The 22,868-nt window shown below is 58.4% G+C and overlaps 2 protein-coding genes and 1 long non-coding RNA gene across 3 annotated transcripts in view; 1 reads left to right on the top strand and 2 right to left on the bottom strand.

Annotated features, from left to right (window-relative positions):
* Positions 1-12,657, bottom strand: part of PRDM15 (PR/SET domain 15) — a 67,044-nt gene extending 54,387 nt beyond the window's left edge. Inside the window, exon 1 of the mRNA XM_030328464.2 lies at positions 12,584-12,657. The gene's annotated coding sequence lies outside the window, so the exon portion shown is untranslated. The remainder of the gene's footprint in view (positions 1-12,583) is intronic.
* A 3,734-nt stretch (positions 12,658-16,391) lies between these two features.
* On the top strand, positions 16,392-21,753 carry LOC116738320. The gene is made up of 2 exons (XR_004344112.1): positions 16,392-16,738; positions 18,045-21,753. It is a non-coding gene; the product is annotated as an uncharacterized LOC116738320 (long non-coding RNA).
* C2CD2 (C2 calcium dependent domain containing 2) overlaps positions 19,080-22,868 on the bottom strand; it is a 52,085-nt gene continuing 48,296 nt past the window's right edge. The window contains exon 14 of the mRNA XM_030328470.2: positions 19,080-22,830. Coding sequence (XP_030184330.1) covers positions 22,568-22,830 — 263 coding nt within the window. The 3' untranslated portion in view covers positions 19,080-22,567. The remainder of the gene's footprint in view (positions 22,831-22,868) is intronic.

Below are 22,868 nucleotides of genomic sequence, written 5' to 3' on the forward strand. Positions count from 1 at the left end.
TTAGCTTAACGGGCACGTCTTTGGGGAGGGTTTTCCCGGTCCACCTGTCCAGATTGGGCCTTGTGACACTTTCTAAAAAGCACCCTGCAATTTTCCTTCACCACACTTTTGACCACTGAGATCACCTGGGTTATTTATCTGCTGGCAAGAGCCACCAGCCTCACTCAGCCCCACACAGGCCCGGCACGGGGTGGGATGACAACTGCTACCAGAATCGGCCGCTTCTCCGGGGCGTCCCCGTGCCCCCCGCCCCCAGCTGTGGACCCAGGTCCCCTCCTGGGGCGTGGCCTGCCTCTTCGTTTGCGTCCTCTGAGCCACCCGCCCAGCACAGGCCCTGCCCTTCCAAGATGGAGCCCAGGCTCCCCTTCCAGACACCTTCCTCCCCGTCAACCACTCTCCCGAAATCCCGAAACGAAGTTGGCCCTTCCTTCGAAACCATCACGTGAAGCTGTCACAAATCAGGGACGATGTGTGGGTATCTTTTTTAAACTTGATTTACCCACTCCCTTTTCTTATGTACCACGTACACCATTCGCCTCGAGACCAGCAGAGCCTCGAGAGCTTCTGGCCGGGTTCCTCGGTGCCTCTCGGTAGTTAAGGGTTGTTTGGAAAGGGTCAAATGCTTCGTTTGTAAGACTTGTGCCAGGAAGCTCGGAAGTCTGGGGAGAGCAGCGATGAGAGGTGGAAGAGATTCCCCACCTTCCAATCAAAAGTGACTCTAAGTGCTCACCTCACTTGCTCAGTATTGACAGAGCACCTGCTCCGACGCCCCCCTCGGCCAGGACTCCGGGCCCGCCCGCTCCGTCTTGCCCCCGCGCAGCCCAGGCCCAGAGAGGTCCTCCTCTGGGGGAGGCCCCCAGGGCTGGCCTGTCTCTGCTCTCACAGGGCTCCCGCCCTCCCTCCCTCGGACTCTGAGCCGATTGAAGGGTTTCCAGCTTCTAAGGGGCGCCTGGGGGGGGGGGGGCTCAGTCGGCTGAGCGTCCGACTTCGGCTCAGGTCACGATCTCACAGTTTGTGGGTTCGAGCCCCGTGTCTGGCTCTGTGCTGACAGCTGGGAGCCTGGAGCCTGCTTCTAATTCTGTGTCTCCCTCTCTCTCTGCTCCTCCCCTGATCTCTCTCTCCCTATCTCTCTCTCAAAAATAAATAAACATTTAAAAAAAAATTTTTTTTTTTTTTTTAATGATGGGTTTCCAGCTTCTTGAAAGACAGTTTAAACGGATAATCTGTGATGGTGTAGAAATCTTGCAAACTGATAATGCTGTCACAGGACACGGCAGCTTCTCAGGCAAGTGGCTAGTGCCTGTGAGGACATTTCATCAGCTCAAACAAGGCGATGTCCCTCTCTCGCCCAGGTACTCCAGGGCACCCACGATGTAAAGGCCTGCTCTATCTGGGGCTAGTGGAACAGGTATGAGCCCTCTCCCCCTCCTCAAAATATACAGGACAGGGGCACCCCGGAGCCTGCCGGAAGGAAGCCTGGAAGGGCCGGTGTGCAAGATCCAGATCTGGCCAAACATACACATCCTCACCCTTCACTTCCGGAGACAGTGCTCGGCCCCCAGGGAAACCCTACACGCTGGCTTCTCACTACCAACGGGGGAAGGTCTGAACGGCGTGCACCAGCTTGCCCCGTGGTTTCCAGGCGGGTCTACCCCACCGTTCTGTACAGAACTCGTCTGGGTGACTTGTGCTCTTCTGCCCAGAGCCGCACACACACAGTCGTGGGGGGCCCGGCTGGCCTGTGCTCCGAATCTGGCCTCGGGATCAGAACTGGCCCGTCTGTTCCCGACGCCAAGAGGGATTGCCTCACCTCCTTGAGCCGGACCAGGCTGGGCCCCTGGAATGCAGCCGGGAAGGAAGAGAAATCTGCAGGCGCCCAGGCTCCTAACACTGTGAGATAAGATAAGAGAAACAAAAAAACCCAGCCGGCTCAGGACTGCACTTAGGCAACTTAAGGACTAAGCACAGATCAGGCACAGGCAGCAGCATCGATGGCCCTGGAGGGAACACGTGGTTGGGAGCCTCACCTGAGGGGGGGGGACCCCAGCCCACTGCGGGCTTCCCCAGCCGGGAGGCTGGATGTCGTGAGCACCTGATCTGAGGTATGAACCCTTCTCTGCTCTTCTCTGTACTTCTCCCCTCTTGTGTTCGCTACAGCTGTTTAATTCCGCACATCCCTTTCCCTTCTAATTACTAAAGTTTTCCTCCGCGGAACCAAGTGCTGCGATCGTGAACTACTGTCATTCGGGACACCCGCCAGGGCCCATCCCAAGGCCACAAATGTGTACGGGGCCCACGCACAGCGGCAGGACAGCACCTAGCCAGCCACGTTTCTCTGACGACAGTCGCGGCTCGGCCACCGCGCCACAGCCGGGCTGCGGCCCCCGGTGGGAAGGGGACCGGTTCCACAGCTGCCAACACGCATCACCCAGGACTCTGGGATGCGGAGAAGACGTCCCCCCGCCACCCTCAGCTCAGGTCCCGAGCTGGCACAGACCACACGATTCAGGTTTCCTCTGGGAAACAGGTCCGTGCGGAGGGTCCCGCAGGTGGGAAGAAAAGGGAGCAGAGCTTCTGCGTAACCTCAGGACACGTGAGCAGGCTCCCTTTAAAAAGACTCCTTATGATACGCGTTTCACTCTTCTGGGTCCCTCATACAGGGGGGCTCGCACAGTATTTGTCATTTTGTGTCTGGCTCATGTCACGTGGCATGAGGTCAAGGCTCCCCCCCAACCCAGCAGGTGTCAGGTGTCCCCTCTGGGGCTGAACGCCCTTCCCTGCACGCACAGGCTGCATTTTGCTCGCCCATTCATCCGCCCGTGGACACGTGGTGTGGTCCCACCCCTCGGCCACCACGGAAGACGCTGCCGTGAATGTGGGCCCGCCAGCATCTCCTCGAGGCCCTGCTTTCCATTCTTTTGGGCGCAGACCCGGAAGCGGAGCCGCTGGATGGCAGGGGAAGTCTGCTCGATGCCCCGAGGGGCCGCCAGCCGGGGGCTCCCAGAGCGGAACGGTGCCCGAGGCTGCCGACTGCTCTACACCCTCCCAGCACCCGCTCTGCTAGTCAGAGTCGCCATCCCCGCGGACACGAGGCGGAAAAAGATGATCTTTTACTGTGCCCTGCAGAAGCACTGATGTAGAAAAAGCAACCGGCGGTGAAGCGTCGCAAGATGAAAACATCACAATCTTCAAACGCACGCAGCTAAAAATAACTCAAAGGAAGAGAGGTGTTTTCAGGGAGGTTGTTGACGTAAGCGTGCAATGGAGATGCCCTCTGGTTTGCTGGCTTGGCACGGCCCTCCCTGTGACTCCTGGGACCATTCAGGCGACAGGGAGACGGGTACGGGAGCCAGGGGACAGCGTCCTGGGAGCCCCTTATGCTCGGGGACAACTTGCCGGAGTCATTTCAGTGTCCAGGGCAGCGCCCCCCGGGGGTAAAGAGTGAGGCGCACACAGTACCCTGGGAGCTGTTTGTGTTACGTTTTGAAATTCAATTCCAGAAACACAGGAAATTTCAAAAAGAACACAGAGGGACCCCGATTACCCTTGACTCCGCTTTCCCCAACGGCCGTATCTTACGTCACCGCGGATGACATCACAACTCTCACGTGACCACAGCACGTCATCAACCCCAGGAAGGGTTTCGCGTGCGCGAGAAGCTCGATTCGTCACAGGGGCACATCCGTGCCGCCACCCTCACAATCAAGACGCGGGAGGCCCGTTCCGTCAGACAGAAGACTTCGCAGGCGCGTACCCCGCCCCCCACAGTCACACCCCCTCTGCCCCGGCATCCCTCACCCCTGCCAGGCGCGAATCCGTTCTCCACCTCTGTAATGTTGTCACTTGAAGGGCTTAGTACAGACGGGAGTCCTACGTGACGCGACCGTTGGCGACTGGCCTTTGTCTTCACTCAGCGAAGTGCCCTCGAGGTCCATCCGGGCTGTCACGCGGATCAAGGGCATCCCTTTTTCACTGCTGTGTAATTCTCCGTGGGTGTGTGACACAGCTGGCTCAACCGCCCACTCTCTGGGTTCCCCCCACTCGGGACTGTTACAAATCAGGCCGCTTTGAAGAATGGTGCGCAGGTTTTCTGTGGACACGAGCCGTGGCTTCTCCAGGATGAATGCCCCGGAGAGCAATGAGCCAGACTGGGTCGCCTACGGGGTGGATGCGTTGTCTGCTAAGAAGCTGCCACGGGGGCCCCGTTTCTCCGCACCCTCACCCGCGCGTGGGGCCGTCACCACGCTCATTTTAGCCGCTCTCAGCGCCGTTAAGCTGGCATCTCACCACGGTTTCAACCTGCACGTCCCCGCTGGCTAACGAGAGCGACGCCTCCTCACGGACCAGGGTGCCGTCTGTAAAGCCTCAGTAAGGCGTCCCCTCACATCCTCCGCCCGTTTTCTCGGGCCCTCTGGCTTGGCTGGTTGGTTTGTTTCTATTGTTGTGTTCTGAAGCTTCCCGGACGTCCGGATCCCGTCAGATGCACGGCTCGCGGCCCGTTCTCCCTCCCTACAGACTGCTTTTCACCCTCCCAACGGGGCGTCTGCAGAATGAAGGTTTTCAAGTGGGCCAAGAGCCACTTACTAACTCTGCCTTCTATGGATTAGGCTTTGGGGTCACGTTGGACACCCGTGCGCCAAGCCCCCGGCCCCCAGATGTCCTCCTAGGTTCTTAGGAAAGTCTTACAGCCTTACACGTTAAAGTGCATTATGCAACTTGAGTTAGTTTTTGCATCAGATGTCAGGTCAAGGTTCGTTCTGCCTTCAGACGAGCATCTGAGTCAGCACCATGGAGCTGCTCCGCACCTGTGCCCCAAACCGGCGGCCCTACGTGCGTGGGTCTGCGTCTAGGTTCTCTCTGCTGTCCCCACCGCCCTCTGCGTCCGTCCCTCAGCCACCACCGCACTCGGTGGACCGCGGTCATAACCACAGTCTGGAGCAAGTCTTACAACAGGGGAGGGCGTTTCCTCTCACGCAACTGTTCTTGAAAATTATTTAAGCCGTTCTCATTTCCTTTACTTTCCCTATACATTCTACAACAACCTTGCCTTCATCTACACGAAATCTTGCTGGGATTCATACGTGTAATTGTGGTAACGCTGTAGTTCACAGAATCTACCCAAAACATTACCGTTTCAATATGTAATTAATATAAGAATAACAAATGAATTTTTTTCACGCTAAGTCTTAGAAAGCCCGTGTGTGACTTACACGTATGTATCTGACCCGCACTTGGACCAGCCATGTCAAGTGCTCAGCCCTGGTCGAGAGGCCCAGGGGATTTTAAGCAAGAAGGACATTTTCCCACTGGGCACATGACCCGTGAAAACATTAAAAGCAAGAAGGGAAAAGTCGCAAACAGGAAAAAGCAGACAAGTAATCGCTAGACAAACACATGCTGCGGAACGGTCCTGAAAGATGGTCTGGGGGTGGGGGTGGGGGTGGGGGTGGGCAGGGGAGTAGTAGGTGGGCAGAGAGGAACTTCGTGGTTAATAAATCTGTGAGACAATGCAGAGTCCCACTCTGGAGTCCTGAAACACAACGGCACATTAAAGGCCCTGAGAAGTCCTGCAGTAAGAATCTGCTGGAATGTGTTTACCCCGCAGCCTCTGAACTTATTTGGGCAAGAACACTTCTACACACACTGTTTTGCACGCTAGAGAACCTCACAGAGCACAGACCGGGTGCGTCAGTACGAGGGAAGGGCCTGGTCCTGCCGTGGGGCACAGGCACCAGGGACCAGGCTGTGAGTCTGGCTCTGCCCCGCACTGGATGTTAGACACCTCGTGTTAGTTATCTCCCCTCTTTGGGCCTCGGTTTCCTCATTTGCACAAGGAGTCCCCTTCCGGCCTGCACAGGTACGACCCGAAAATTCTAGCTCATCATTAGAATTCCATAAAACAGTGGCTTTCTGGCACTTTCCACAGCACAGTCCTTCCCCCCCCCCCCCCCGCCACCCCAGCCCCAACTATGCTTTTGCTCGGTATATATGTTCCAGAAGCAAGCCTTCAAGTGCCAGAGAGAAGCAGGAGGATGCAGCAATCACGCCTCACTGCTTAGTTCACGCTCCGGAACTTGGCACGGACAATTCTGGAAACTGGTTATAACCTCCGGTTCTCTCCCATCTTCTTCCCCACCGTCCGTGACCCTTTGCTCCGGCCCAACTCGGTGATTTCCCCAGGCCCTAGGAGCTTTCATTTCTGCACCTTCCCTGAGTCTCCCTCCCCCGCACTCCCACCAGCCGCACTGCTCACCTCCTCTCTGCCTCCTCCGGTGCCTCCCCCCTCCCCCTCCTCCCTGCCTGTGCTCCCTCTGCCCCAGCATCGCGTCTACAGCCCCCGGCTGTCGCTGTTAATGCCCACGCCCTCCCGCCCTGCCTCAGTGAGCACACCATGGGGACCCAGGATGAGTGTGACAGACCACCACCCGGCCGGGCCCGGGGCTCATGGCCATCCGGGGAACATCTCATCGCTCACAGACTGACTTCCAGGAGCCACTCGATCTGCCCCGCTGGCTCCCCCTCCGGCACCTGCAGGCTGACAGTGGTCCGCGAGAGCAGACGCGGGGAGTCCAGCGCCCCTGTCTGCACATCTTGAAAAGGGACGGACACAGAACACGGGCCTCTGCTGCGGCCACGGGTGACCAGGTCAGTGGGCTCCCAACTTTAGGAGGGGAGCAGCTCCCCGACAGGTACGTGCTTCCAGACGTGGGCCACGGGCCGTGGGGGCAGGAGGGCACGCGAGCGGCGTGGCACAGACCCACACGAGCCACAGCGTGAGAACCCACCCGGCCCAGCTCCAGCCACCTCCCAGGGCGGAGTGGAAGGATCTCTCCCGCCTGCCCCTCTCTCCTTCCCTCATCTAAGGTAACTTTTCCCCTACGAGAGGGAACAGCTACACACACACACACACACACACACACACACACACAGTGTGTGGAAGCCAGAAGGCAGCCCCTGCCCGTCCCTGCGTCCCGTCGCTAGGTCACTCCTTCCACGGGGGGCCACACTGTCCTGGGGTTTCCTTGGGGTGCACGGGAGGGACGTCTTTTGTGGAGATGTGCCCTCTTTGCAGATGTCTCCTCTTGCATCTCAGACAACAGACGACGGTTTGCCGGGACCCGGCCGTGTTCACTCCACGCAGGGAAGGTAGGACTCCACCGTCCCTCAGCGTCCAACGTCACGGCTGGGACGGCTGACACCTTCTTGGCCGGGCCACCTCTGCACGTGACTCGCTGCCCCCAGAAGCTTTCAGAATTTCTGTCTTACGCCACCGACCTTCACGGGGGCCCTGGCGCCCTTGCGCTTGGGCCCTCCAGCCTCCGGATTTTTTTCTGTCACTTCTTTTATAACTTCTTCTGTTTTCTCTTCCTGAGCCCCTGAGTTTCATCGAAGCCAACATCGACACTTCCGATGCTCACGTGTGCTTTTTAAGAGGATTTCTGAGCAAAGAGGGAAGACAGACGTCTGCACTCTGCCCCCCTAAAAATGGGAACTGAGGTAATATCGACTTTCTTGCGCGGATCAGAGCTCCGACGGACAGCCCTCACACGGAGAAATGGGAGGGTGAGGCCTGCTTCTTAATCGTGGGCCTCGTGGGACACTCTCGAACTGGGCCCCTTGGGAGCGCTGGTGATGAGAAGAACCTCGTGCATTCTCAGGGGAAGGAGGGGAGCTCCGTGGAGAGCAAAGCGGCACAGAACCAAGTCCCAGGAAGCCCGGCGTGCCGGGGAAAGGGGGCCCCGGGGGACGTGTGGACATTGAGAACACAGAATCCACGGACAGGACTACCGCAGCCTGGTCAGAACAAGGGTTGTGTCAACCTCTGCCCTGACGTCGTGCCAACGTTTTGCACCTGGTTTTGGCCACGATCGAAGGCAAACTTGCTATAACTAACGAGCACATGTATTTTTAAGCCACCAAAAGCCAAAGGCCTTCGGTTACGCAACACCCGGACCACTCCTCCTCTAAGACAGACTCTGTCCTGCAGGCACGGTCTCCCCTCCCCACAGACGAGCGGGAAGGGACAGTCCTGCCACATCACCCCGAGCGTTATCCCCGCACGAATCATGATGTAAGGACGGCCGACTCACAGAGGGTTTGCCTCCAGCGACATCAAGGGCATCAATGCCGGTGCCCTGAACCTGCACGACATCCGCGCTCGCGGCCGTAACTGGGGACACGGGTCATGCTGCGGGTCGAGAACAAGCCAGACGGAGCCAGGAAGACATGGCACAAATGAGGCAGAGATCGGCATCATCCCAGAGAGATCCAAGTCTCAGCCTTACGCAAGTTCACGGAAATCTGACCCTGCAGGCCCAGGAAGGCGCAGGGGAGGGTCCACAGCGGGGTTCCTTTGGGCTTTATCAGGGTGAGGGGCCCCAGCAGGGCCCCCGCCGTGACCCCAGCCGCCCCCGCTGTGCTTCTGCAGGGCTGCTCCTCGGCCAGCTGCCCGCCACGGCGACCCCTTCTCGTTGCCCGTCCTGGAAACTCTTCCCTCCGTCTGTCAAACTCCCACCCGATCTTTCAGGCCTCCCCCTAACGGCCCCTCCTCCCCGACTCTGTCCGGCCCCACACAGGCACGCCGCACCCACTTCTCCCTGGGAGGCCCCAGGCCACCCCCACCTTCCTCACTGCACACCTCTCTCTGCGGCAGTTTACAGCCCTGCAACGTTCCCGCCGGCCTCAATCTCAGCTCACCCTCAAACGCAAACGGTCCCCCGTGACCTCTAAGGCCCCACTTCTCTTTCTACTGCAAAACTCCCGGGAAGGACTCTGTCGGCTTCCTCGACTACCGTTCCCTCTTGAACGGGAGGATTCGCTCCCAGGGCTCCACCAAAGCCCTCCCACCAGCCCTGTCCTCGCCTTCCAGCTTGCTGAGCCCAGCCCTCCGTCAACGAGGCACCAGGCGGCAGCCGTCCCACCCTCCCTCTGGAACCTACTTCGCGTCTCTCGGGGCGCCTTCCCAAGTCCCTTTCCCTTCCCGTCCCCTGTCCAAAGCCGCCTCCGTAGGGTGACCCGGGCTGCCCCCTGGTCCCCTCTCCCTCTGGACCCAGCCCCTGCCCCCACGTCTCCTCCCGGGCCCGTGTCCCCGGTCCGTTCCTCGGCCCCGACCCCACCGACCGCTTTGCTGACAACCCGGCACTTAAGCTCACACCGCTCGTCCCTAGTTTTAACAGCTGCAAGGACAGGATTTCCAGCATTTTATAAATATTGGCTTCTTAAAATAAAACCGTTAGGTCACTCCTCTAAGCACGTCTGCTGGAATCGAAGCGCGACAGCGTGATCTCCACGGCCATCCGTGTTCCACGCACGCGAACCAGCTCTCCCTGTCATAGTCCACAGCCCTTTTGCGTCTGTGACCACCGCTCCCCTCGCTGCGAGCGGGACGGGACAGCCACGGTTACGGACTCGCGCTCGGCAGGACTCCACGGGGCCATCTGCAGGTGTGCACGTGAACTCAGGCACGCAGGTCCAACCAGGCCCGCTCTTCTAGGCCCGCAGGCTGTGATCGCGTCTTCCGGGTCGGGCCGGGGCTGCGCGAATTGGAACCCCACCGACGCCGACAAAATGACAGCACGTGTTCTGACGAACAGTCATCTGGCAAAGAAGCCACGTCTGGTGAGGCGCACAGGCCTTTTCCCCAGTGGGCTGGCCCGCCACGGACAAGTGTGCAGATCCGCTCCCACTCCAGTTCTCGAAGTGTGAGTGCGGGAGCCCCGTTCCACAGGCCTGTGGCCGGCAAGGGAGAGCTCTGTTAGAGCAGCGCCTCCCGCGGCCACCATCCGGCCACCGTGAGTGCCACAGGCTCCGTCCGCGTAAGGACGCCTTCCATGTGCTGCAAGCCTGAGGTCTCTGACCCGCAGCGAGGCCACTCCCCCGACACCCCCCCTCCCCATCTGTAGGGATCTCTCCCGGGCTGCGAGGGGTAGGACCGCTCTCCAGGATGCCGGTGCGTCAGGAAGGTGAGGACCCGGACCCTCCCCCGGCCCCCAGCCAGGGTCTCTCCCACCCCAGACGGAGAGGGGCAGTTGGAAGATGCCGCTGTCTCCTCCTCCTCCCGGGGCCCCCACACACCGGTCACCTGCACCTCGGTAATCGGCACCTCCTGTCACCTGCCACGCATTTCCCAACCGAACCTGCAGCGGGGCCTCCTGGCTCTAGAAATATACTTTGTCCTACTTCCTCATTTCCCTCCCGCCTCCACCCTGTTGTAATGGAATCCTGTCAGGCCTGGATTCCCCACGTGGCCGCCACAGACACAGATCTTGTCCCACCCCTGCCGAAGCCCTCTGTGGCATCCGTCTGGCACTCGGGATAAACGGAGCGGCGGACAGCCCGGGCTTTCTGCCCCCCCCCCCAACACTGCCTCTCCCCCCTGGGCACGCGCAGCTGGCTCCACACCGGGCCCTTTACGTGTGCCACTCATCTGCCCCCGACACGCTCACCCCCGACCTCCACGAGCACCTCACGGCACTGGTCTCAGCCCCAACGCCCCCTGCCCAGACTGCCTGAGCGTGCCCCCCCCCCACCACAGCCTCCCCCTGCTTCCTCTCCCCTACACCCTCCAACCCCAACCGCTGCCCACCTCACTGAGTGTTACTATTCGTTGTCAACACCTTCCTCCGCCCTCCGCAGCGTGGGGCGCAAGAGGCAGGGCCTTCTGGCTTGTCCAACACAACAGGCCCTGGCTGAATAAATCTGTGTCGAACGAACAGCCGGGGAGCTGAGGACACATCATGAGCTGTTTCAGGGGAGCTGGGCACGGATCACCCACACCGCACAAACGTGAAAAGCACACCGCCAAGTGCACCTGAGTCACTGCTTCACAAACTTAACCTCTGAGACCACGTGTATCAGAAACATTCCTTCAATCTCCCTTAAACGTCTGCAAAACGAGAGGCGCGTTCCCGTCCTGGCGCTCTCCCCAGAGAACGATAGCAAAAGAATGGTGATTAGAAGGGTATCTGAAGCAAACTGAGTTCTTTCTCAACTATAATTATTCCCAGAAAAGGGATCAGCCTTTTGCAATTGGGGTTGACTGATTGACTGATTGATCTTCTGGTTAAAAACATAATAAAAGTCCTTTCTGCTTCCACGAGAGAATATAACATTATATTCTTTGTTGGCAACTTTTTTGCCAACGTAGGAATCAAAGAAATCAACAGGGGAAAAAAACTCTGTACAAAGGAAGGACTTCGCCGTTTTTCCCTTTCAAAATCCAAACTTTGCAGCTCTATTTCTGAGCCGTTCACCGCAAGGCAGTGATGTCAAGGAAATCGGAAGCCGTGTGGAGCCGTGAAAATATGGAAAACGTGCAGGTCTGAAACAAAATATCTGGTGTGCTGTGTCGGGGAGGGGCGCCTCCCTCCTCACAACACTGCCTACCTCTCCACACTCTCTGGGAGAGTTCTTGCTGTTCCCTGTTAGGGTTCATCACAAAACCAGGGGCTCCCTTACTTTTCATCCCCAAAAATACCTTCGGGAACCAAGCTGAGTTCTCCGAATTTACCTGGTGAATCCGGATTTTAGGGAAGTGGCTTAAGCAAACGTGGTGTTGTGTTAGTGGCTTTAATCACGTAGACGGGTCCATGTGTCACTGATGTCACGCTCCTACCATTTTAACGTACCCTTGGGGACGGTGGGGGCAATTTCTGAGCATTTGGGGGAGAAACCCCATCCCCTACGTGAAGAACTTAATAAAGGTAAGCCCGTTACTCTATCAGGCCGTTGGATTTTCCACAGCGAGTTTACTCCTGTCTTCTCTAACCTGACCCTCGCCGCGCACACCTGTCCCTCGCGCAAGAGGCCACATGGCCAGCGCCTCCACCTGTCCGCGCTGGGCCGAGCCGGGCCGGGCCTCACCTGTGCGGCCGGCGAGCCCCTCCCGGGCTCGGCCACCCACCCCGCGTCACCTGTCCACGGACTTCCACTCCCTTCCCTCGGCCACCCAAGGGCTTACGGAAACGGGGAGAGGGGGGAGCGGGGTGCCCTCGGGGGGGCCTAGGGAACCCCATCGCCCGGACTCCGGGGTCTGCGCTCCTAACCTCCGGGGCGGGGGTCCGGAACCCTCCCCGAGCGCCCCCCGGGGGGCCGGGCGCCAGGACGGGGGGCCGGGGGGGGGGGGGGGGGCGGTGACATCACGCCGGGCCGTCGGCGGCGGCGAGGGCGCCGGGGGCGGGGACCGCGGGCCGGGGCCGGGGGCGGAGGAGCCCCCGCGCCGCACCCACGGGCGAGCGCGGCCCCGCGCCCCGCGCCCCGCACCCCGCGCCGGCCGGGCCGTGGGCGGCGGGCGGCGGGCTGCGGGCCCGGAGCGCGCGGGCCGCGGGGCGCGGGGCGGGCGGGCGGCGCGCAGGGCGATCCCGGAGCGGCTCCGGGAAATCCAGCCGGGTTTTGACTCCGATCGCCCACGGAGCCCGCAGCCGGCGAATGTAACAAAGAACAAGCGGCATGGCGGCTGGACCGGGGCGGGCGGGCGGGCGGGCGGGGCCGGGGCGGCGGGCCGGGCGCGGGGCGCGGGGCGCGGGCCGGGCCGGGCCGGGGCGGCGCGCGGGGGCGGCGGCGGGCGCGGGGCCCCGGGCTTTACCTGCCTGTGGAATGTGCAGAGCGGGCTCGGATCCGGACTCCGGGTTGCGATCCGCTCCGGAAACTGCGCAGCACCGGAAGCCGGGGGGCGGCGGCGGGGCATTGTGGGAGTTGTAGTTCGCGCGGGCGCCGGCGGCGCGGACGGGGGGCCGACGGAGAGCGGGCGGCGTGCGCGGGCAGCGGCGGGGCGCGGGCGGCGCGGACCCGGGGCAGCGAGCAGGTCGCGGGCGGTGTGGACGGGGAGTGGGAAAGCGGGCCGCGCGAACCGGGGGTTGTGGACCCGGGAGCGGACGGCGGGGGCTGGGCAGCAGGTCGTAAGCTGTGTGGACCGGGAGTGGGAGAGCGGATGATGTGGATTGGAGAGCAGCGAGGCGTGGATGGTGATGCGGGGGGCAAGGGCGGCGTGGACGGAGAGCGGCAGGGAGCAGGCAGTGTAGACCGGGCTTGGGAGAGTGGGTGGTGTGGCTCCCGGAGCGGGCGATGTGGATCGGGTAGTGGGAAAGCGGGCGGTGTGGAAAGGAGAGTGGCGAGGCGCCAGTGGTGATAGAGGAGAAGGACGGCGTGGACGGAGAGCGGCAGGGGGCAGGCGGCTTAAACCCGGAGTGGGAGAGTGGGTGGCGTGGCGCCGGGAGCGGGCGGTGTGGATGGCGAGGCGGAGGGCAGGGGCGGCGTGGATCCGGACCGGCCTGGGAGAAGCGGGGCTGGCTCTGCTGCCCCTTCCCGGGAGGCGTGGCTGGTGTGACCCTGGCAGCGACGCATGACCATTGCAAATATCGATTCCACCCCAGTGCTGCACAAACCCACAGCCCACAGCTCCCGGGGCCCCTGTAAGTCTCTTCTGGTGGCTGCTGGAGCCATAATTTCTTTTGGGGGCGGGGAGACTTGGAAGAAAGGGTCGAATTTTTCTTTAAAACCTGTCTGAGATTTGCTGCCAGGTGGTAGTTCTGAAAAGAGCCAATAGTGTGCCCCAGTCCTCTTGGTCCACTCAGGGAACCCGCCCCGGAGCGCTTACAGTGCCCCAACGAGCTGGGGAAGTACCAGGAGGGAGCGTCTGGACCCGGCAGGGTGGGCTCTTGAAATACACACCTTGACCCGTGTGATGCTGGAAGGTTTGGGAATACCACCACCCTGGCCAGGGCAACTGAGGCCAGACTGCTCCCTGACTCTCCCCACCCTGGGGGCTGGGTGGCCTGCTGACTGACCTCCATCAAAAGTGCATGCGGGCGGGCGGGCACCTGGGTAGATCAGTCGGTTAAGCATCCGACTCTTGATTTGGGCTCAGGTCATGCCCCCCAGGGTGGTGAGATCCAGCCACACTTTGAGCTCTGTGCTGGGCTTGGAGTCTGCTTAAGATTCTCTCTCGCTCTCCTTTTGTCCCTCTCCCCCACTTGCCAGCTCGCTTGCTCTCTCTCTCAAAACAAAACCCCAAAACGTGTGGCCACAGAATGTTAGAAGGGACTAGAGGAGTCTTTTAGTCTCCGGAGCAGAGCAGTAAAACTGTCTTCTTCATTTCTGCCTGGCAGAAAGTTCCACTGATAAAGTGCAAGAAGGGACAAGCAGATGGAAAAATGATTTGAAACTGACATCAGACAGGACTCATTTGCCTCCTACACGGGAAGCTCCTAGGAATCAACAGGAAAAAGGTAAAGAACCCAATAGAAAAACGGACAGTTCCCAGTAGAGGAAATACAACGGCTCAGGGCGCCTGGGCGGCTCAGTGGTTAAGCCTCCAGTGTCAGCTCAGGTCGTGACGTCTCGGTCGTGGGTTCCAGCCCCGCGTCGGGCGCTGTGCTGAAAATTCGGAGCCTGGAGCCTGCTTCAGATTCTGTGTATGTGTGTGTGTGTCTCTCTCAAAAACAAACAAACATTTAAAAAGTTAAAAAAAAAAAAAAGCAAGCAAGCAGGCATAGTGGCTCTTAAGCTCAAGCAAAGCTCTTCAACTCTACTGCTACGGGAGAAAAAGCCAAGTGGCAGCACAATCGTTTTCACCTGTTACATTAGCAGATTTGGCTTTTTCAACGTTTATTTATTTTTGGGACAGAGAGAGACAGAGCATGAACGGGGGAGGGGCAGAGAGAGAGGGAGACACAGAATCGGAAACAGGCTCCAGGCTCTGAGCCATCAGCCCAGAGCCTGACGCGGGGCTCGAACTCACGGACCGCGAGATCGTGACCTGGCTGAAGTCGGACGCTTAACCGACTGCGCCACCCAGGCGCCCCGCAGATTTGGCTTTTTGTAAAGCTTAATAGCATTATTTTGAAGAGAGTGTATAAAATGAGCTGTCTCATCCTTTCCTGGTGGGAGAATAATTTGGTATAACCCCCATGGGGGCCCTTGGTTAATATGGAAATTCTAAATGCATAGAGCCTACGGTACGGCAGTCCCACGAGCAGAAATGTGTCCTCAGCTAGACTCACTTGTATGAATGGGTATGTGTGCAAGCTTGGTGATAAGTGAGGGCCCATCGAAACGGCGTGGCAGGAGGGTAGAAGGCTGAGCGGCTGCCCAGGGAGCAAGCTGAGTGTGGCCCATGTGCCCCGAGCTTCTGTCTCCGCCCTCCCTGACAATCTGCAGTGGCTTCCTGATGGCTTGTACCGTGGGGCCGAACCTCAGCCTGCCACACCTTTCTTGATCATCACCTCCACACCCTTCCCCTGCTCACACCTGCCCCAGCTGTGGAATCCCAACCTCCCTCCAGCCCTCTGTTTCCCAGTCACATCTTCAGGGTCTTTTGTACATATTCCCTCTACCTTGGAATGCTCTCTGGGGACTTTCCGCCGCCGTCTATCTCTTCGGCATTCGGGTCTCTGTTCGGTCCCCGAGAGCCGTAGACTGACCCCTGCAGCCTGCAGCTAACGCACACCCCTCCCCTCCCCCCGCCCCTCTAGTGAGCTCACAGTTCTCGAATGCCCAGGTGGCTGGCCGCCGAGGCCTCTGCACATCAAACACAGATAGGACAGCAGAGCGGAAACCTGTACAAGCAGAAGACCTGACCCCGTCTAAAGCCATTTCTCGTGTCGGTTTGTGCAGCACAGGGGTGGAATCGATATTTGCAATGGGCATCGCATCTTCAAAAGAATTCCCAGCGGGTTCAGTATATTCCTTCCGTGAAAGGTGGAAGGAATAAAGCTGCCTTTTAAGGTAGATTTATATCCAGGTTTATTTTAGTGTTTATTTATTTGGGGTGGAGGGGCAGAGAAAGGGGAGCAGAACGCAGAATCTGAAGCAGGCTCCAAACTCTGAGCTGTCAGCACAAGAGCCCGACGCGGGGCTTGAACCCAGGAACCGCGAGATCCTGACCTGAGCTGAAGTCCGACACTTAACTGACTGAGCTGCCCAGGTGCCCCTATATCCAGAATTTTAAAGTGTTTTTTTAAAAAAAACTTAAAAAAAGGGGCGCCTGGGTGGCGCAGTCGGTTAAGCGTCCGACTTCAGCCAGGTCACGATCTCGCGGTCCGTGAGTTCGAGCCCCGCGTCGGGCTCTGGGCTGATGGCTCAGAGCCTGGAGCCTGCTTCCGATTCTGTGTCTCCCTCTCTCTCTGCCCCTCCCCCGTTCATGCTCTGTCTCTCTCTGTCCCAAAAATAAATAAACGTTGAAAAAAAAAAAAATAAAAAAAAAAAAAATAAATAAATAAAAAAACTTAAAAAAAAAAACAACATTGTTTCTGAAAGTGTCAAATTTTATTATTTTTTAAAACATCTGTTTATTTTGAGAGAGAGAGAGTGAGTGAGCAGGGAAAGGGGGAGGGAGAAGATCCCAAGCAGGCTCCGTGCCACCAGCTCAGAGCCTGACATGTGGCTCGAACTCCCAAAACCATGAGATCACAACCTGAGCCAAAATCAAGAGTCAGACACTTAACCAACTGAGCCACCCAAGCATCCCTCAAATTTTACTCTTAAGAACAAAACAGTGCGGAAGCCTTGCCTTAAAAAAAAAAAAAAAGAGAGAAGAAAAACCACGTGTGGAGATGTTCCTTGGGCAGCTTGTGGCCTCTGACTCTGGATAGTGGTATTGCATCAGCGTCCTGTTTCCCAAGCACGACAGCTACTGGGTGTGTGATGTGGAGACGCCGTCCTTCTTGGAAAATGCACTCTGAAGAAGTCGGGGCGGAACACAATGTCTCCAGCACTCGATCAGTTGATCGCTAGATGATAGGTAGGTAGGTAAAGCAAGTATGCAAAGTCGGTGAATCTAGTTGAAGGCTATGTGGGTTATTCTGTAGGTGTGAAATTTTGCAAAATAAGTCGGGGGAATTAAAAATAAGTAAGCAATAGAGTTTCCGTTACCCTGAGTGGATTTTCCTAGGGCATAATCACCATGCCCTGTCGTCACTCCTCCCACCGTTCCCCCCCCCCCCCCCCCCCCCCCCCCGCCGCCTCCACCCCTGCCCCGGGCTGATGGTCTCAGCCCAGACACTGGCTGCCTCCCACGTCGACTAACTAACATGGCTCATCAGCCCTGGTTTTTTGTTAGTTGACTCCCTTCATACTAGACTTCATAAAAATAAATATCCTAAGTCACTTCTCTACACTACCTCTAGCTTTTCAGTCCAGCTAAGTGTTGCTCTCCAGAGAAAGACAGCAATCTAATCAGCAAGTGACTTAATTCTCACTGTATGCAAAGCATTGGATGTCACTTGATAGTTTTCTCGCCCATCGCAGGGAGCTGAAAGTTTAGAAAAAGCCGACATCAGTCCTTGGTCTCTGCTTTTGACACAAGGTAGCAGGGACTCTCCAGCCAGACAGCCTGGGCTCACGTTCTGTTTTCTGCCACTTACCCACTGTGGAATCTTGGGCAAGTTACTTAACCTGTCTGTGCCTCGGTTTCCTAATCTGTAAAGCTGAGGTAGGTCATAACTCATGGGGTTGTCTCAAAGAGTGTAAGAGTCACTAACCAGCTCTGGCACATAGTAAGTGCTCAGTCAATACACTTACCACCATTGTGATTCCGAGTCTCCGTCCCGCGTCCGCGTAAAATACCACGCAGCCCAAGGCACCCCAGCATCCAACTTGATAAACGCTGATATCAGCGGTTGAATGCTTGGCACACGCAGGACACGACGGGACGGTTCGCAGCGTGGAGGGGTGGTGCGGAGCCGGGGTAGGCTGCGCTGTGCGCGTGGAAGTTGGTGCCTCTGGGGCGCCGTGGGAAGGGGTCTGGTCTGGCAGCGTTCCCTTCAGCGCGGGCACCGTGCGAGGCCATCCGTCCTGGTATCCGGGCCTCTGTGGTGAGCAGCTTGCCTTTTCTTGTTTTATGAACCATTTGCTGATGCGTATGTCGGGCACTCAGTACTCGTAGGCGACCAAGGTCACAACGGCATGGTTTTGTCATAGCCGTGCCCTCCTTGGCGGGCTCTGTCCCCTGACCCTGCGCCCGGATGAGGGGGGCAGGATGGGCGTAAGCAAACCTGCCAGATGTGCTTATGTGGGGCTGGCTGCTGACCCTGGTCCTTGCTCCCTAGGTGTGCTGTCCTGAGCCCTGGGGATACGCCCAGGAGCCAGCGTAGGAGGCCGTGATCCGGGGTCAAATGACAGGCCCTTGGAAGAGGTGCCCCGTGCTCTGCGTCATCCTTGGTGGCGGAAGCTGCTTCGCGGAGCAGGTGGGGTTTGTGTTCGGTTAGGTCATTAGAGCAGGGAGGGGTGCGTGCTGGGGACGAGGGGTGCACATTCACAGCCTACAGGTGGTTGACGTGGATTAATGTGGGCAGTGTGGACGGGATTGGTAAGAATACAGCGTGTGCCTCAAGGTGACCTGGTAAACCAGGGCAAGGCTGGCCTTCCAGCAAGCGCATCTGGTCCAGCGTCAGCACAGAAAGGGCCGTGGTCTCAGACCCCCGGACGCCTCCATCCCCAACAAGACACGTGGCCACCACCTCGCCACGAGCAGAGCTGAGAATCCGAATCCGAGCCCCGGGACGGCTGGGGCTCTGCACAGGTAGACTGTCCCCCTCGACGGCAGGGGTATCAATCGTCTGGGCCCCCACTCCGTACCCAGGAGGGCCACCCTGAGAAAAGGTCGGGGTCTGTGCACCAGTTTCCCAAATGCCGCAGCACCCGGGCACAGCGGGGAAGCAGCCCAGATGCCTGCAGGGTTCGTGTGGGATCCGTCCATCTGTCTGTGCCCGGCTCCGGCCCCCGCCCCACCCGGTAACCACCACGGGCCCCAAGCCAGTGTGACGCCATCCGTACTCTGAGCCCCACGCAGGAGCCTGCCCCACACTCTCCCGGATGGGCCTCCGCTGGGGCAGCGAGGACCACAGGAGCCGAGGGATGTACGCGAGACTGCGCCCAGAAGGCTGCGGGGCGTCCTGCAGGGTCACCTCATGCCAGCTTCCGTCCCTGGAGGACCCACAACTGGCCAAGAGCAAAGCAAGGGGCGGCAGCGACGAGCGAAGGGCCCACGTCTTCTTTCACGCGGCCGACCGCGACGGGCGTGCACACAGACGGCCGAGCACCCGACGGAACGTGACCCGGGGCGCAGCAAACACAACTCGGTGTTAGTGTTCCATGTGCACGTTTATTTCTCTCAAAGACCGTTCGTGTTCCAGCCACACCTTCCGCGGTTTGGTGCAGGACAGTGACGTGTTTTGTTTTTTTTTTTAATTTTTTTTTTTTTTAACGTTTATTTTTGAGACAGAGAGAGACAGAGCATGAACGGGGGAGGGTCAGAGAGAGGGAGACACAGAATCTGAAGCAGGTCCAGGCTCTGAGCCGTCAGCCCAGAGCCTGACGCGGGGCTCAAACTCACGGACCGCGAGATCATGACCTGAGCCGAAGTCGGCCGCTTAACCAACTGAGCCACCCAGGTGCCCCAGTGACGTGTTTTTAAAGTGCTACTGCGGAATACGATCGCCGTCGGGCAGAACCATCACCACGCTCGATCATCAAGCCAGACCCGGCCACGTGCCTGGAAAACCATGCGTTTTCTTGTTTTAAAAGAAAAATCTAGCTTTGATGGGACACTGGGGTGAAACACCACAAGCCTAAATCACAAACGGTACGTTCCTGGGCAGGGGGGCGCATTCCGGACGCCTCCTCACGCATCCAACGGGAGTGCTGAAGAAAGGGACCCGGAGGGAACCTGAGTGCTCTGCAGGAAGTGGCAGTGTGAGTGTGCCCGTGCCACATGCTTTGGTAATCAGGCCTGAGCAGGTTTGGGACAGTGGAGACGGGGGCCTGGCATCCGGGTCTACACCAGCGCGAGACCCGTTTCCCACCCGGCAGAAACGTTCCGACTTGCGGCGACTGCCGGCTTGTGCCGCGAGGCTTCGAGACTGTGACATGCGAGACTATTATGCGGAACCCCCCCCCCCCCCCCCCCCAGCTGGTGGCAGCGACAGAAGTTAATCTGTCCCTTTCTGCTCCAGAAGAGAATGTGCCAGGCCTCTCCGGCAAAACCCATCAGAAATCTAGACAGGCAGCGACTGGCCAGGTAGCCACCAGCAGGAATCAAGGGCTGGTCTCCAACTTAAACTGGAGGGTTGGTTTATGTAAAGTGCTCTGTCCAAACCTCCTTCTTCACAGCAGGTTTTCAGCCGGGACAGTGAGATCGCTGCTTCTGGTCTCGCTGCGCTAATCATACGCGCGCGAGGCTTCCCTGCGTGCCTCTGCAAAGGTCACGGGCACAGCCCCAAACCGGCAGTGCCAGAACCAACGTGAGCACCCCGTTCCTGACGTACAGGTGCCCCACTCAGACCTTAGCGTCCGGAAGAAACCGCTTTGGACACGCCAGTCTGCAAAACAGCCCGGAGGCCAACACAAAAGTCCTCCAGCCGCTAGCGCACAAGGGAAGGGAGGAAGGCTTTACAAACTCGTATGTGTAGTCCTCGGTGTGTGACCTTAATCGGTGTTTAAGTTCAGTGTTCGCGTTCGCATGAATCCCTACGCGGGAAAGCGCAGGCCTGGATAAGCAGCCACGGAAGAAGCGTCCACAGGACCCGTTTTCCCACCGCGCGACCCTCACGCACGCTCCCGCCCCCTATTTTCTCTTAAACTCCCTGCTAAGTCCCTGTCCTCTGCGACTTCAGGAAGGGCCCTCGTCTGGAGAAGACGGTGAGTGCGTCTTGAGGAGGGGCTTCTGGGCCTTGATCAAGTATACGGGGCTCTTGTGTGCCGGACGGACACACGGACACACGGATCTCCTGGACGCCACGCTCCCCCTTTTGTGTGACGGTCCCGCTTCACACACGGGACAGAAGCAGCCCGCCTGTCACTTGCCCGCGACCCGGGAGGGGCTTCAAGTCACCAGGAAGTGGAAAACGCAGAGCCCTTAAAAGTTAAAACGGTGAACAAAATCCTCGTGGGGTCAGCGAGGAATGGGACATTTTCTTGTTTTGAGCGAGAAAGCTCCCGTGTAAAGCTCGGAGACCATCGCGTGGCATGGAGTTGATCTGAACTGCAAAATCAGACAGAAAACCGAGGACCGGAACATGGTCTTTAAAAACAGCATATGGTGAAGAAAGCCATTTTACAGTCACTTGATTAATTCCTGGGACACGGAAAAAAATGTTTAAATATGTATTTTTAAGTAAAATTCTTAACGTAGTCTTCTAATCTCTCTCCCTCGAGAAAAAGGGGGGGGAAAAGTTCTATAATTTTGGTTTTCGAAGAGGTTTCTGTGTGTCAGTAGCTCTCTTACACCTGAAATACCAGCGTCAGGAGAAACAAAAATGTTTGTAGGAAGGAGTCCCCCCAATTTCCTACCTGTGACAGAAGTCAAGGCTCCATAAATGGCCTTTTAAATCTTATTGGAACAAAGTGAATCTTACTGAACCATCAAAGCCTTCCACACAGATGACCACGGCCCTAACAAGCTCGTCCCTGCGAAGCATGCATTCCGGAGGCACCGGCCAGCGTGCAGGCCCGTGGACAGACGCACGCGCGAGGAACGTGGTCTGAAGGGCACACGGGGATACGGACACCGTGGGCCACGCTGATCTTTTCTTCCCACTGGAAATCAAAGCAGGCGTGCGTCCCCTCCAGCACGCGTCAAGCACTGTTCACAGAATTCTGGAGAGCTCCCGGAAGCATGCGAGGCAAGTTTGGCCCATTTGTTACTATTCAACTTAACTTCCATCCCTAAGCCTCGCACCTGAGACCTAGAATGATTTTTCTCTTTTGTCCCAGAAGTACTTTGTTTCAGCTATTGGCAACATTTGGCAAACTAACCTTGGACTAAAGAAAAAAAAAAACCCGGTGTGGGCGGTCACCGGGTTCCGTAAGCGGTCACTTACTGCCCCGACTTCATTCCAGAGGCCCCTCCCTGCACTCCCTTGTGGCAAGTACCCCAGCAGGGCAGTGGGAAAAAAAGCCAGGAGTTGACGGCCCCATGGGAATCCTGAGCGCTTCTGAAACCACAGAGGAGACTGGCAAGACCACGTGGGAACTCACAGGCCTCCCATTTGCGAAGGAAACACAAGAGTGCACAGGAGAGATCTAGTGTTTGCATACTTTTCAAGTTATATGGCCAATATCAAAGGCAACTATGCTCCTACCTTTGTCACAGTGTCTCCATCACCACCACGATGTCTCTACTGACCCCCAATCCCGCCTCCATCCCACCTGTCCGCACTCGGGGCCAGCCGCACTGTGTCACTCTGAGCAGCCAGTCGGGACAGGTGACCCATCCGTCCCAGTCACAGTGACAGCACAGAGGGGCACCTCCTCTTTGCGACGCGGTCCGGGCACGGACCCAAGATAACATGCGTCGGAGCACAGAGTGGGTGAGGCAGAGTCCCCCTCACCGGCCCCGTCACCATCCATTATGGGAGGTTCTCCAGTCCGTTAAGCAAGTCTCCTAACGTTTGACTTCAGCCCTTCGACCCGAGCGCAGCCCTTTGGCATCTGACTTGGGGGGTTTTCTCTGGGGAAAGCCTCCTGGCTGGAGAGCGGATCTTCGTCCCCCTTTACAGGATGGCAGGACGACCCGGCCGGACGGGGCGGCCGGCTGACAGCTTGCGGCTCTCTCGCTGCGTCCCGGGGGTGCTTAGGGGGGCACGCGTCTTCCCGCGTCCTGGTGGGGGAGGCCGCCGGCCGCGGGGTCCGCCGGGGCCCCGTTCATGGCGTTCTTGCTTCTGTGCCTGGAGAGGAGCTTCTTGTTGAGGATCCTGGTGAGCGTCGCCCCCTTCCTCCGGGCCCCCTCCGGCTGCTGCAGGAACACGAGGTCGTTGTGCGACTGGCTCATGCCAGGGTCCTTCTGTTGGTGTCGCCGGCGGAAGAACAGCTTGGCGCCCTTCCTTAAAATCCCTCCTGGAAGAGGAAAGCAGAGGGGGGCGGTCAGGTGGGCT

Source organism: Lynx canadensis, chromosome C2 (genome assembly GCF_007474595.2).
Source record: "Lynx canadensis isolate LIC74 chromosome C2, mLynCan4.pri.v2, whole genome shotgun sequence".
Lineage (NCBI taxonomy): Eukaryota > Metazoa > Chordata > Mammalia > Carnivora > Felidae > Lynx > Lynx canadensis.